A 15,587-nucleotide genomic window follows, 5' to 3' on the forward strand; every position below is an offset into this window, starting at 1 on the left:
GGCAAAATGTCCAGCAGAAACAACGAGGTTAACGCTCTTGAAACCCAACCCCACGTTTGTTCTTTCAAAGAAAGTTCTCTCGAGTTTCCAACGGAACTCACTTGCCTGCTGTATCGACCAGGCCTCGCAAGACACGCCTTCATTTCTTCTCCCTAACCACGGATACCTTACCCAACTATCCTCGCGAGCTTAACCTTTTTTAAAAGGAACATTCCTTCTCAGCTTACAGAGTTGCGTCGAAAAGAACGCCGTTCAACAGCATATGGGAGTGCCGTCTTGCTTTTGACAGGATCCGAGCGAGCATACCCCCTAATAGGATAATAAACCTGGGCTCTTTTATCCTCAGTTCTGTCCCTCTGCCCTTTCCAGTCACTCTCGCTCCTGCCCGAGGTGTACTGTTACGTAAGCTTCTCCAGCCCGCAAGATTACGGGCCGGAGAAGTCGAGAGTGCCTGCCCTCGACCGATCGCGAGGCATTCTTTCTGTTTTTGCTCTTTCCCTGCGCCAGCTTGATGGACGGTTATGAAGTCGGCTATGTCTAGAACCTCTAAATTAGCTAGGCTTATGTGTAACGACTACTTCGGCCATCTTGGTCCTTAAAATCATGGCTGCCGGTTGTCTTGAGCTTCGTCTGAAATTTGAGAAACGTCTTTTTGTCCTCCGAAAATGCTAAAACTGCACGGGAGGGAGCCAAACTGCTATTTCCCGAAGTTGCTGACAGTGAATTTAAAGATTCGGAAGTCTCATTTTCATATCGTTACGACCTTCCGCGAAAAAAAAAAGCATGCAAAGTGCCGAATATACTCTAAGAGTATACGTTTTTTTGGTGGCTTCAGTTACTTTTTTGCGCCTGGCCTTGGGGTCTCTCAGTACTGCGGGGTGATGACGTATGCAAATTTCTGGCCTTTTGTTTCGGGAGGAAAATGGCGGAAAGGTTTTCTGCACTCTATATACTGCGGGCCAAATAATCGGTAAAACGTCGCAAAAAAAAAAAAAGAAAAAAAGTATAATAATTTTTCAATGCATATGGCGAATAAAAATGGCGGTGCCCGCCAATATTACTTGCCACGTGCATTTTTTTTTTAAATAATACGTGTCTATACTTCGTTTCACCTTGGCATGGACTATTTGTTGCCGCGCATGCTAAAAGCGTGAGCTAGTTGCTAGGGATGAAGCCTCGGCGGTTGCACGAGCGCTCGTGCAGGAAGTGCACCAGCTGAGGCAGTCAAGGCTAGCTGCTTGCGCTTGAACAGCCTTCGCAGTTAGTTCATGCTAAGATGAGACGAAATATACAATGAAACGTAAGGATTTGATGAGAGACCGATCTCACTAAGCGTTCCACGCATGCGTGACGCCGCCCTAACTGTAGTTCATAGAAGGTAGATGCCAGTTCACGCGACAGCTCACGCTGCCTCGTGGTCTGCTCGCGCAAACCTTCACCAGGGTTGTCGCGCGTGCAGAAAGACTACAGCTCCCACGATGCATATCGGCAGCGGTGGCGTACTCAAACTAGCTGGTGAAATCGGTCTATTAAAGACAAAAATTAGTGTTAGAAATTTTTATTTTGTTTTACTTCATGCGATGTTTCTATTTGTTTGCACCGCATTATCCCTTGTTTTTCGAACGTTACCCATCTTAGAAGTTTTACTGCTCCGAACAGTCAGAGAAATCACGGTGATTTTATATCCCCCGTGTTTCCTCTTTTTATTTCTTTCTCTTTCTCGTTTGGAACCAAAAACGTTGTTGTAAATGCTAAAAAAAAAAAACATACAAAATAATAAATTGGGCTCGAGTTTGCTCAATTTGTTGGTATCTTGAAATGCGCCGAATAGACGATAACAAGGAAGACAAATGCTTGACGCAATTAACGCCGACAACCCCGAGTGACGAATTTTTATATTTGCCCTGCCAGGTGCCTTCTAATTTATTTTTAAAGTCCACTTACTGTACCAGGTTCAAGAAAGCTCTCATCTACAGGGTGTCACAAAAGAAAATTTACACAATCTTTTTTACCGCAAAAATAAACTAGGCATTGCCGAACGCTCATTCTCCGCCCAAAGGTAGAGCTAGAGGTCACAACCAGATGCCAAAGTTTCAGCCCGATCCGATAACTTAATCAAAAGTTATAAGTGATTTTCTGAAAATTTCAATGGGAAAATGGCGGCCGACGGACTTTTCAAACACATGGGACTCTATGGCACCAGAAACCGAAAACGGGCAAAAACGGGCTCCATTTTCCCATTGAACTTTTCAGAAAATTACTTATAACTTTTGATTAAGTTATCGGATCGGGCTGAAACTTTGGCATCTGGTTGTGACCTCTAGCTCTACCTTTGGGCGGAGAATGAGCGTTCGGCGATGCCTCGTTTATTTTCGCGGTAAAAAAGAGCGTGCAAGTTTTCTTTTGTGACACCCTGTATATAGCATGCGCTTATGTAAACTAGTATGCGTAAACTACAAAAGCAACAACAATAAAGCTATTTAGCTTACGTACACTGAGTTAACTTTCATGGCCGTCGAAGTATTGGACTGTGCTATTTTCATCTAATAATTTCCCCATAGAAGCACAGCTCTGTTCTACGGTTTTCTCAAGGGCGACTTTAATGTTTACGGATATTCCGAAAAGCAGGTATTTCACATCTGAAAAATAAACACGAATTCTTGTACAATTGGGGTTGCCGCAGTGAGAGTACATCATAAATAATTTTGCCTCGGTAAATTCTGAATGCCCCTCGAAGACCACTAATGAAATCAAATGATCTGATTCCTCAGAAGAACACTAATGAAATCAAATGATCTGATTACTTTCAAACGACTTAAACAGCTCAAACAGCCCAAACAACTTCATTTGCACTGAACGCACTGTGGAACAGGCGTAATATGACGAAGTGACTTTTTTTTTTTTGTGTCGAATAGAGGCAACGGCAATGACACTGGAAGTTTTAGCGCCCGTAAGGCATTATCGCGTACATTCGTAAATATCCACGAAAACGAATGCCGTGCACAACTATTCAGTAACTTAAAAGCATAGAATTCAAGTAATTCTATTCAACAACTTGATTCGAGTTTCATTTAAAAGCAACTATCGTCGACCGCTTTTAACGTCCTGGAGATTTAACTTGCAGGTGGTACGTTACAGGTAACGCAGTTCCCTGTGCATGTAATTGTTTACTCTTTTTGGTAGGGCATAACAACATCGTCACACCCCACGACCAGGAAAGAATGATCATATATACAAAACATTAATCATAACAAAAAGCTGGGAAAGCTAGACTAATCCGATCTGTGTAGGTGAGCTATACGGTCAGTTGGACATAATATAAAAGGCCAATCGTCACGGCAGTCGCCTAAATAACTATTTTAGATAATTAACTTTTTAATTAGGGAAGATAAATAAATGGTTCCCATTAGAAGCTAGCTGAGCGTCATCGAAAACAACTAAATTAGAATTTCAGAAGGACTCCGAGCTCTTGGGCAGCGTGGCGTTGCGCTAAAGTTATCACTGGTGCAACGGGTGCAAGGCTGGCGATGCAAACGCTCGCCTGGCGTGTTTTTCCTTTTCTTCTTATCCACGTTTTCGCAACGCCAGCCTTGCAGCAATTGCACGAGTGGTGACCTAATTTACTGCAACACGTCCCGCTTTCTACTCGCTCCAAATCTTTCTAAGCTTTACTTACTTGTGATTTTCGATGAAAGTCAGCAAGTTTCTTATTGAAATTAAATGACTATTTTTAGTAATAAAAAAGTGAATTAAAAATTTTACCCAATTATCCGACTTCTCGTGGCAATTAATCACATATATTATGTGCCCCTTTCCGTATAATTTACCTGCACAGATTGCGTTTTAGTACCTTTCATGGCTTTTTCAAAACAATTCTGTAAGACTAAAAAAGAGGACACCCTTCATCATTACAAGCATTGTTTTGTTGTTGTTTATTTTCTTTACGGGTGGAGTTGGGATTGTCCGATTCAACATGGTATCAACGTAGAAAACAACGCAGTGTGCTTAATGGCACCACAAAATCAAATCGCCGGTTACTTGTCAATGGCAGTTCACAATGTGTCAGGACAAGATCTGACTGATGTGAGAATCATCAAAACGTGGTATGCAAAGTTCAAAGAGACTCGCGGTGTTGGTAACATGCGCACACCCTGTAGGTCTGGTGTGAATGAAGAGTGTTGACCCCGTGTCAGGGCCGCTTTCCAAGATGTCTGGGTGCACGCACGCACGGACAGACATATTTATGGGAGCAGCACCTACTCTCATAAATATGTCTGTCCTTGGGCGCGTAACTTTTACGGTGTTGATTTCAGACTTGTGCCTGTCTTGAATACTAGCTCTACCCAAGAGACGGCATTTCAAAAACCCTTTGGTATTATTTCGGTATCTTGCAAATACATTTTGTCTAGAGTATTTGATACTCTATCTTGATCCACTTTCTCACTATTTTCAACTCAGTATCTCAAATACATTTTTTAACCTTCGAAAATGATTTGTCGTAGGAACAATCTACGTGACTATACTCTTTTTCACCTCAACTTGTGCACCGGAGGCTCCACCTTTACAGGCCGCACATTGGCCAGTCACCGTCGCACCGCCACGAAGCGTTCCTCCGCCATTTTTGAAACAAATAGACACAAAGAATGTTTATAAAGAAAAAGTTCTTTGCGAGCGTCGTAATCGTGATAATCTAGTCATCTTAAATAGGGTTTATAATGTAGCAGGTTTTGAGATATAATTTTCCACATGTCCACATTTATTGGTGTGATTCTTTTTAAAATACGAATCGCACGCAGTCGCTACGGAGGTGACTGATTCCGTAGTGACTGCGTTCGTTTGTTCACGGAAGAGCCAGTCGTTCACAAACGGAATTGCTTTGTTAAAAATAAATGCAGCACTCCCGACTTGGCTAACATCTTTTCTCAAATAAAATAATTGTACCGTCAAACTGTCCACTTAAACGACGCGAGACTTGCAGCCTGAATGTCTATTTCTCTACTTCTTTTGCGCCACGTCATAGAAGTGCTGAATTTACGAACGCGTCCGGTTAACTCGGTGACGTCATCTTCTTGTATTCGGGGAATCGAATGCTCGACGTGCTCGATTCGATTGCGTTCTTCTGCATGTTCGATTTTCTTTTACCACTTTATCGTTTTGTTATATTATTCGGCGTATTGTCTTTGTGGATATCGTTGAGAGACGTCCGCTCCTCCGCGAGCGACCGCTACGAATACGCACGCCACAAACCTGCTGGCAACCCGCTGGCTGAATCAACTGTCAACATGCACTCTGACTCCTCCCAGTGGGGGTGCCGGGTGAAGACACCCGGCACTTTGGTTGGTTGGCGCACTGATACAATTCTCTTGGAGGAGAATTCGCCGGTGCACAAGTTGAGGTGAAAAAGAGTGTAGGGATCGTCAGACTTGGGGGCGAACTGAGCCGATTTCAGACTTGGCGGCACGCGACCAAACACAGGACAGAAAGCACAAGAAAAACGCAGTCTCCGAATGCCAACAAAAGACCAAATAGATTGCCCAAGTACGACCGCCTTCTTGTGTCTTCTTGTCCGCTCTTTTTTATTTTTTTCTTCTTCAAATTGTTTTTGAATTTCAGGTTGCACTTGGAGCTTGCAAAGGGCTGGTACACTCTCAAGAAAAAAGGGTGTCAAAAGGTGTATCCTTACACCCTTTGTCCCATATAATTAGGGTGTGTATTTTCCGGTTTTAACCGAAAAACACCGATAAACATCCGTCGGTTACGAAAATATAAAATCGGCTAAAACCGAAAAACACCGGTGGTTGGATATTTTTGCCCTGTTTAAAACCGAAAAACACCGGTCGTTGCTAGTTTCCGACCTAGCGCAACTCTTTCCCCATAGAGGTTCGTCAAACGTGTTACCTCGTGGATCCTGCATTCTTCCCGTGTTTATACATGGCTTGCAGGTGGCGTCAGTCCGCCCTCCTTTCTGGGGGTCAAAAGCGTCTAGTGAACGCAGTGGAAGCTAAGCTCTCATGCACCTTTCCCTTATTGTGTCTCCCATGGCCCCCTTTTGTGAAAAAAATTAACACAGTGGAGGGTAGGCTCTCACGTGCCTTTTCCTTATTGTGTCTGGCCAAGTGATGTCGGTGCAAGCCATATATTCAGAGGTTGCTGTGGTTCCTGGAAGACACTGCCAACGTCCGTGTCGCACAGGAGCGTGCGTTTTCATAATTGCGGGTTGCGAACCGCAAGGAACGTGCTCCCATGACGGCAGCACGTTCTTTGCGTGTAGATGCAAGCATGAAAGTATGCTTGCATCTACTATAATAACTGTGTGTGAGAAATAGTTGCTTCCTAGAGAAGAAGTGCATGAACTAGGTGAATAAAGCTGGAACTCTCTGTCTGTGATCAATCGCTTTTTTTCACCGATATTCACCGATTTTAGCCTCGTCGCGAGACGTTTCACCGAAATACACCGGTTTTTTGAAAATAAATAAACACCGAAAAACATCCGCCGATTTTTCTCACAAATAAACACCGGAAAGTACACACCCTACATATAATACACCCCAAAACTTCAATTCGACGTACAGCGCCCTACAGTCGAACAGACGGCCCCAAATTATACGAGAGGCTTGATAGCCGTGTGGTACAACTTATGAAAATAGCTAATGTACCTTTTACTGAACACGAAAAAAATAATCCGGGTTTTCTTGGCCCTACTGTAAAAACTCAGTGTTTTCTTTATATGGTTTTTGATGCGTACTTTAGCTATTTAAAATGTACCACACGGCTATCAAGCCCCTCGTAAAGTTTCGGGCCCTCTGTTCGACTGTAGGGCACTGTACGTCGAATTGAAATTCTGGGGTTTATTATATGGGACAAAGGGTGTAAGAATACACCTTTCGACACCCTTTTTTCTTAAAAGTGGAATGTCACCCGGATTCCACACCTTTTGTCTGAAGCTAGAGTGGTTCCTTCAGCGAAAGATTATGACGCCAACGCTCGGCACGGTCACGATGGACCATTTTCGAAAACCGCCGGTTCAGAAGCTTCTGGTATGAAAATGCGGGAGCACGTTTTCGAGTGAGCGCGAACCCTCCCTCGGCCAAGGAAGCTAGGTCCTGCTGGAACTATTGAGCTGCAGTCACCTGAAGCCCCTTGTGTGCCTGTTGTGGCCTAACTTTGGCTCCCAAGCTAGTTCGAAAGCGTTTCTTTTATCTCCTTCCGAATGCTGACATTGGTTAATTCTCAGAATTCTCCAACCCAGTCTTCGGCCAGGTGGAGCGAAGGATTAAAAGCGGTTTCGTGGTCATTCTCTTGTGTTACTTGTATATTTTCCTCTTGATTTTTCTACTCTTTTTCTACAGTTTTAAGGTACAGGTGCTCCTCCTCGCCCTTGGCAGGGGTGGCAAAATACTCGCTCTTTGTTGTTGATCAACGACAGAGGCTGCTGTCCTCTAGCCGATGTTTCTCCAGAGCGTGTACGTTTGTCGTTCACTCGCGTACTCATCATCAAGTCTGGCTGCCTGATCAACTTCTAGTTCGGTTGTCAGGGGTATGCTATGCCGGACTATCTGTCAAGTCAAGCCGAATCTCGTCAAGGCATATTACGAACTTATTGCTGAATGCGTCATGAGCCGAGGCTGCAGCCAAACTAAAGCACGCCAGTTGCCATGCCAACAGTACGTGAGTCCCCCCTGTTCCTAAAATCTTTCGGCTCCCATTATGTTGCATGTCCCAAATGATTTTAAGGTAAACTTCGATTGGCAGCAGTTAAGTCGATTTTCGAAAGTCACAAAGATCACAACAGAATGTGATTTTCAGCGAAGTCATCAGAAGTAGAGCACCCCCTTTGGACTTTTTTATTCTGATATTACCAGCTTGCAAACTACTAATCTTCAAGTGCAATTTATTTCTTTTTCGAACTTTGTGTACTGTGACTTAAGATTGTTCATAGTAAAATTAACCTAAACACTACTCTAAATACATTTTTAAATGGGTATTTTGTATCTAATCTTAAATACGTTTATTTGTCACAACACTGTTTAATAGTAAATCGGATCATGGTTTTCGGCGTTTATTTTTTTATCGGTGTTTTCTGGTTATTTGATTCGAACCGACGCTATAAATGGTGATTATATGCGAGAGACCATCATGAAAACTAAAGATTCAAGCCTAAAAGATGGCTGCAAAAGTTTATAAAAATCAGTGTTTTTTGTTTTAAAAAATTTTGTATTTTGGACATCAACGAAATGTTTATCGGTATTTTTGGGTTATAACCTGAAAGCCTATGGCCTAGTTATGAAACATTTCATGAGTTAATGAATGGTGGGATAAAATTTGTTTTCCCCATAAAATAGTTAGCGTACAAAATAAATGATGAATTTTTAGAAAGAAAGTCGTATTGCTATTGTCCAGGCTCCTTGAGCGTAGGTCCCACTTCATGTGGTTCTCTGTTCTCTGGGCCGAAGTAGGAAAAAATAAGATAACGTAAAAATAGAAGAAAGCAAGAAAAGGATACATTCAGGAGCATTCTTATAGGTGCAAGGAAGCCGCTGAAACCTGGATACATTTTGAAGCCCGTAGCTTTGATGCACACTCAAAACATTGTGCACTTTTCGTTGCAAATCCTGTTGGTCAGACAGGTTTGGAAGAGCATCGTACGCGTATACCGATCGTTTGAAAGGAATGTGATACATACAGCGGACATTCTCTGAGCAGACTCGCTCGCTTCCTATGTACACATAGATCCCCGCACGGCGGAATTTTTCTCTCGCGTTGAAATGTCCAAGAGAAACACGCGGGCCGCTCACCAACTACGAAGACGGTGCGCTTGAAGACGATGGCGCTGAGATGAAACAGGGGCCGGGGAAGGATGCCGAATCGCTTGAAGAAGGGAGCCTTCTGCGGGTACATTCTCACCATTGTCAGACCTGAAAGAAAAAAAGAAAAGAAGGAATGCAATAGGTCGATGCCGGCATTCCCCGCGTTCATTTTAGCGACACATTTCTACTTCTTCATCACCAGTAGCCGAGAGTTCTAAAGGGCACTCGAATGCTTACTGTAGATGAGATTTTTTTATGGCATATTGTTTGTTGGTCTTCGGTCAATAAAAGTGACCAGTTTCAGATGGCAAGACGTGCTAGTAAACTCGCAGCAACAGAAATACACGGACACTATTTTCTCTAGGAAATGGTGGGGCCCATCCGCAGGTACCCACCACCTCCATTAAATATGATCAATGAAAATAGTTAATTACGAGGAGATTCCGAACGTTACTAATATTGCTTTTTCGAAGCGCGCAATGCGCCACAGAACATAACGCGCAACGCATTCTATTTTGAGAAAAACTTCAAAACGTCGTGGTGTACATGAGACGTAAAACAGGAATTATTGTTTGAAAGCACTGTCCGACGGCGCCCCCTGGTGTCTGCTCCAAGGGACAGAAGGAGTGTTGTGTAGCGCTTTTTTTTAATCAGAGTTTTAAGAGGGAAACCGGCCGCCCATAATTGTAATTTCGTTTTCCTTTTATGCGTAGAGTCCGTAGATAGAGTTGTCACCATAAATAGACGACCTAAGGACTCACTTGAGTGCGCCTTTAAGGTATCGTGCCACGATCGCTGTGTTTTGATATCGCCGCGCTTTAATTGTTCGCGATATTGTTTTAGCGCACCTTTTTGTTATTTGTGATGTGTTGCTCGCGATACGAACATTGCTGCGTGCCGACCTAATCCCGCCGCTACACTCTTAAGAAATTCCGGAGTGTCTACTTCCCCCGCAGTTCGCTTACGAGAGCCAATCCCTGCAATCTACGGAGCCCCACTGGGCCTCCAACGACATGTCATGCCAGTGACGCAACGCCGACAGCGTTTTTTTTTTTTTTGGGGGGGGGGGGGGGGGGGGACGGGGGGAGGGGGGTCTACACTTATTTTCAGCACCGTCACTCGCCAATTTATGATCAATTATATCTAGTAGTGGGCAGTGAGTGCTTAGTTCTTATTCCCTTTTAATGTTCTCTCTCTCTCTCCCCATCCTTCCACCATTACGTAATCCCCTGCTGAGCCTTTAAATGTACAATAAATTAAATAAATACATGATTAAAAAAACGCAACGCCAATACGAGAATGCATTTTAATTAAAGAGGAGAGAGAATGCACTTTAATATTAATTAAAGAGGAAGCTCCGCCGCTGAATAAAATTTCGATTTTAGGTTGCACAGAGACAAATCTATATAAAAACCACGACGTCCAATCGATCAATCGGCTAAGAGATTAGCCTACGAATAAGTAAAACTGGTATAATAAGTAGGAATTAAGTGATTCATTTCACGGCCTATAACTTTAGACTATGACTGCGAAGATATTGGGGATGAGATTCGAATCAAGTTATTAAGATAACGATGTTGAATAGCAAGGAATTTAAACTGCCTTCGACTGCTAAAAAAAAAAAAAAAAACAGTCTGCAAAAGTGACACAGATATAAAACACTTGGCGTTGCACGCTTGCTTGCAGAGGTTTGATCCTGTAGCCTGGCAACCGTAATTAGAAATTTTCTCAGGCGGGAAATCTATTGACGGTCGAAAAAAAAAAAGAAGTCAAGTGCGCTTTACACCCTCGATGTAGAACATAATTGCCACCTGCCTGAGAAAAAGAGGAAGAGAGAAAAAAGGAAGGAAAGAGAGAGATAGTGAGAAATAAAAAGTAAGAGAAGTAGATATCTCAAGTTCTTGGATTGGTTTCTTAGTGAAAGGAAAACAAAAATATTAACATAAAAAACAACTCAAAAATATTATTGGCACTTTTTTTTTTATAAAGTGGACGTGTTTTTTGTTTGAGCTATTCCAAAACTAAAGTAAAGGGTCAGATAACATAAAATACGTAAATATTTGTAAAAAAAAAGTGATTGTCAGGAAGGTTTAGCGAAGGTATTAAATGCCCTCTTTATCTCACGAGCTCCGTGCAGGAAGGCAGGCTTGGAAGAGCGCGGTTCTATAGACAATAGGAGGTATTCACTGGACGCCATATTTGAGGGCGATGTTTAGAGCGCATGAGTGAGTGAGAAAACGTATTTATTAAAGGAATGGCATACATCACGATTTCTTGATAAAGTCATCCAATCGTGACGGGGGAAGGGGATTATGGGAAGGGTAGGGGGAGGAGGCTAAATGTAACAGGCGATCTCCGATGAGCGAACGAAACTAATCAGGGAATCGAGAATGTGTTTGCGCTGCGGGTGCTCGAGCCTGGGGCGGGTCCAGTCCTCGTACGTAGCTGGTCTTGCCTCTTCAAGGAGTGAGTTTATGGCGTCGTTCCGATGCTCTGCTCAGAAAGAGCTCACATTAATAGCCTGCTAAGACCGGCGACCTTGATGGTGCTAGATGCACGCTCCAGAAGGACTGCGGAAGCTCGCCGTCAGCACGCGCTCAGCGGCAGCGCGCACAGATATGGCCGCCAATGAATACTCCCTATTGCAAGCACGGCGCCCCGACTGGTTTCCCACGTGTGCAAGTGCGTGCAGCGTGCGCGTGAAGATAAGTTTGGGCGGCCAGCTCGAAATCGTACGGGCTTTCCCGCACGAGCTGACACATCGCGGCGGCCATGGCGCCTTGCTTCCAATCGTCCACACTCCGCGTCAAGTTCGCGTTACAATAGAGAGTTTTAGAATAGAAGGCCCAAGGAAATAGGGGCTCACCACTGCGCACGCGCAGAACCCAAACTCCGTTTGGTGTTTTGGGTTGGCGCTCGCCCCTAACGCGAAATTCGAGAAATAGCGTGGGGCCCCTATTTGCTCGGGGCCGGGCTGCGTCGGCAAACATGGCGGCGCCCTGTCCGCTCGCTTCGCAGCAAACTTCGTCATGGTCGCTGCAGTATTAGCCAGTTTCATTGCCAACGAATGGTGCAACCGGCTTTACTTCGCATTATATCGCTCAAGTCACAAAGAATGAGCGGTGGGCTCGCCCCATTTTAAAGATCGTCCCTGACTCTGGCAGTTCCTAAGCCTAAAGAGACGCGATAACCGTTGACATGGCAACGTATTGCTACTCCGTATCTCCGAGTGGATTTCGTTCGTGTCACGATGCCTGCAGCTTGAAAAGAAGTATTTAAGGCTTCAAGGTCGCTCCAGCTCAGAACTATATAGAGCCGCTGCTCGCAGAGTTTGCTCGCTCGTGTTCGTCTTAATTTCGGCATAGCTGAAGGCCTAAATCTTCGGCGATAGGAGGTTAAAGCGCACAGGAATGCCAAGCAAAATCCGAGAACGAGCGCCAAATTGGAGTGCTACAGATTGGATTGTTTCCGCTGAATATAGCCCACAACATTTATAGTGAATATTAGATTGTGTCTTGTTTTAGCCGGCTTGATTGGTATTTCCCTTTACTAATATTTGTAAACAAAAAGTTCTTGCTAAACGCACATGTCTTAAGTATTTTTTTAAAGATTTTTCTTTTTTGATTATTACGCTGGTTAGCCGCATTGGTGCTCTAAGCGGGAAACGTAAGCGCATAGAGCTGCGTTTGCGAAACTGCTATTCTACAAGCCGTCAACATCAACCTTGTTGCGTTTGGGTCTCCCGATTTCTTAGGGGAACCCAAACGTTGGGGCCCCCTATTCTAAAACTCATTAGTAGAGAGTTTTAGTAGATCGTTCCCATGACTCCGATAACGATACCCGATACTCCGCCACCGCCTCCCTTGCGCATGCATAGTATCGTTATCGGGGCTATCGGGGGTATCGGAACGACCTACTAAAACTCTCTAATATCAAGGAGATCGCAGCTTCTCGCAATTGCTGTAAGCGCCCGTGGCTTTGTCTGGCGTATCGTTCGCGTGCACTCGTGCTACTCTAGCTTTGAGAGTCGGAGCACCGCGAAAGCAGCGCTAGCACCGACACTGTGGCACGAAATACCTGACGCCAAACATAGAACGTACGCACCGTTTCCAGCTGCCCTCGCGGAAATCGGACGAAAGCCATTTGTGCTTCTTGGAAAAATTCGCGAAGGAATAATAAATCTGAAAATGGCGGACTTAAAAAAAACAAAACAACAACAACAACAACAACAACAACAACAATTACCTACACTTTGTTTTAAACCGAACGCAGTCAACTCAGCGACCTGGTGGAGTAAATCAAGCAGTTGCAAAAATGCATCGTCTCGGCGATCGTTGTCATTCTGCGTTCATTATCGACGTCTAACCAGTCACGCTCAAAACAAAGCCAAAAAAAAACAACAAAAACACAGACACACACACACACACAAAAAGGCAGGATTATGGGTCATTTACTTTGCGTGATCGTTTTAGCCAGAGTAGCAAATGCGCATGGACGACGGGCTCCATCACGATGCACTCTAGGTTTTGCTTGATTGTTTCCATCTAGTCGTGTTGGCTGCGTTTGGACTTAACAAAAAAAAAAAAAAAAAAAAAACAACAAAAAACATAACGTTTATTAATACAATAAAATCAGAGGAAGCAATACAACCGTACACCTCGACGAAAGCGGCACGTGTCCATAGATTGCTATATTTCTTTCTTATGCGCATGTTTGTACATAAATACTTCTGACTAACGCATTTTGCTACCCATTCCTCATTGATATCGCACGCTTCCGACGCTTCCCTAGTCTGATGGTTCGCCCCTAAGCTGACAGTGCGGTGGAAGCGAAGTGCTCGTTGGATCGGTCGTACTCCTGCCTTCAACCGCGTGGTCACGCTCCCGCCCCGTGCCCAGGGGCAGAGAGCGGTGTCTGAGCACGAAAGGGAGGCGGTCGATTGTTCGCCGACGAGCGCTAAACTTCCACCGCAATGCCAGCTTAGGGGTGAACCGGGTATAGCTGTTTGATTCGAGTTCCTCCCAGAGATTGCGGTCGTCGTGACAACGAGCATCGGTCAACGTCACGGGGGCATTTACCTACGCATCGAGTGGTGTGTAAGTGTCAGCCCATCTTCACATAGCTTATAGTCACAGGAAGGGCGGGGTCCGATTAAACAGCTAGGGAATTGTCGGAAGCATTGGCTATCAATAAGAAAGGTAGAAAAATGTCGTGAGGCAGACATCTATACATCTGCACGAGAAAGCGTTTACATGTTTAAATAAACGCGCATACAGCGCCAAATATACTCCCTTAGCGGTGTGGAAACCGCGCCTCCGGGACAACGCCTGCGCATTGCGCTGTCAGCGCTGACTCACTTTTCAATACCACCTAGAATGATCCAGACCTGCGAACCTCCTCCCCTTCCTCCGTGGAAGATCACCACAGTCGAATGACGCCAACTTGGCCATTGAACCCGAGCTGGATGCCGAACGTCCAATCCGACGCGTTCATTGGGCACAAGGCCCAGTCGAATGGTGACGCAGCACTCGCGTTCAATATGCGTCTTCGCTCGATCTCACTTTGATGACGTCAAAATTCGAATGAACAGACTTTGATTATTCCGGATGATGTTTCCCTTTTAGCGCGGCGCCGAGGGACAGGGCTCTCGTCAACGCATCGAGATACCGGAATCGCTAAGACAGCAGAGACGGCTGCCTCCGCTGCCTTGACGGGTTTCTAAGACGAAGGATGGCGGCAGCCCTCTCTCCCCATTCAAAAAAAAAAAAAAAAAAAAAAAACTGCGGCGCATTAGCCATTTTAAGAACGCAAACGCTGTCGGCCCCAGGATGATTGGTCCTTCGCGAAGTGAGATGCTTTTCACTATAGCAAAGGCATTTGGGATGCCCTTCTTTGGAGGAAACCGAGGCTCCGAAGATAACCAATCAAAGCTCACCCGTGGCCACCATTTGGGGCAGTCCACTCTGCAGTCCTCCGAGAAGGGCGATGATTGGTTCGTCTCCGTCCATGGTAAATTTGTCGTTGAAGGCGCACTGTCTCCACGGCGACTGAGTCCAGTTGAGCTTCTTCTGCACCGAGTAGCGCCGCATGCCGAACTTCCGAAGGCAAGCCTTTGTGGCCGGTTCGCGCGGGTCCTTGTTTTGGGAGGGAACATTGTCACGTAAAAAGGAAAGTTATAATTAGGCCATAGATTTTGCGATGTTTATATTAAAAAAATCGGCAAAGGTTTTTTGGCGTTTACAATTTTTTTTTTTACAACGTCAGTGTATTTCGGTGATTTGTATTGGACAGACACTTAAAACGGTGATTAGGGAGTTTTAGAATAAGGTACGCAATTTTAGCGCACGCTAGCGCTAAATTTAGCGCTTGTATTAGCGCGCGCGACGCAAGAGAGTTTTAGATATAGCGTTTCTACGTCGCGACGCAAAAGCCCAAGCAGCTCGGCTTGCGACGCCACCAGATGATACAGACAGGAATTTTATTTCACGCACGAAATGCTGTACCTTTTGAAAAAACAAAAAACAAAAAAAAAAAACAACAACCAAACAAGCTTTTTGGTTCAGAGTAGCATTCTAGATTTGTTTAAAGATGAGAATGCGACGCGAGCGGTTGACCGGTCGTGTCCGTTTGCGTCGCCTCGGCAAGAGAGGTCTCGTGTACTGACCTTCGCACATCGTACCTTCGCCGAAGAATGTTCGCGCGTCGCAAACATCAAGTTGCCTGTTATCGTTGCGAAAGCGAGTGCAATGTCGTCCCGTATTAAAAATCGTAGTCTTGAGG

At 44.7% G+C, this 15,587-nt stretch overlaps 1 protein-coding gene across 1 annotated transcript in view; it reads right to left on the reverse strand.

The window, feature by feature from the left end:
• Positions 1 to 14,896, reverse strand: part of LOC120844504 (kelch-like protein 42) — a 34,746-nt gene extending 19,850 nt beyond the window's left edge. The window contains exon 1 of the mRNA XM_040216308.1: positions 14,743 to 14,896. Coding sequence (XP_040072242.1) covers positions 14,743 to 14,896 — 154 coding nt within the window. The remainder of the gene's footprint in view (positions 1 to 14,742) is intronic.
• Between the last annotated feature and the right edge of the window lie 691 nt (positions 14,897 to 15,587).

Source organism: Ixodes scapularis, unplaced genomic scaffold (genome assembly GCF_016920785.2).
Source record: "Ixodes scapularis isolate PalLabHiFi unplaced genomic scaffold, ASM1692078v2 PGA_scaffold4__175_contigs__length_147842914, whole genome shotgun sequence".
Taxonomy (NCBI): domain Eukaryota; kingdom Metazoa; phylum Arthropoda; class Arachnida; order Ixodida; family Ixodidae; genus Ixodes; species Ixodes scapularis.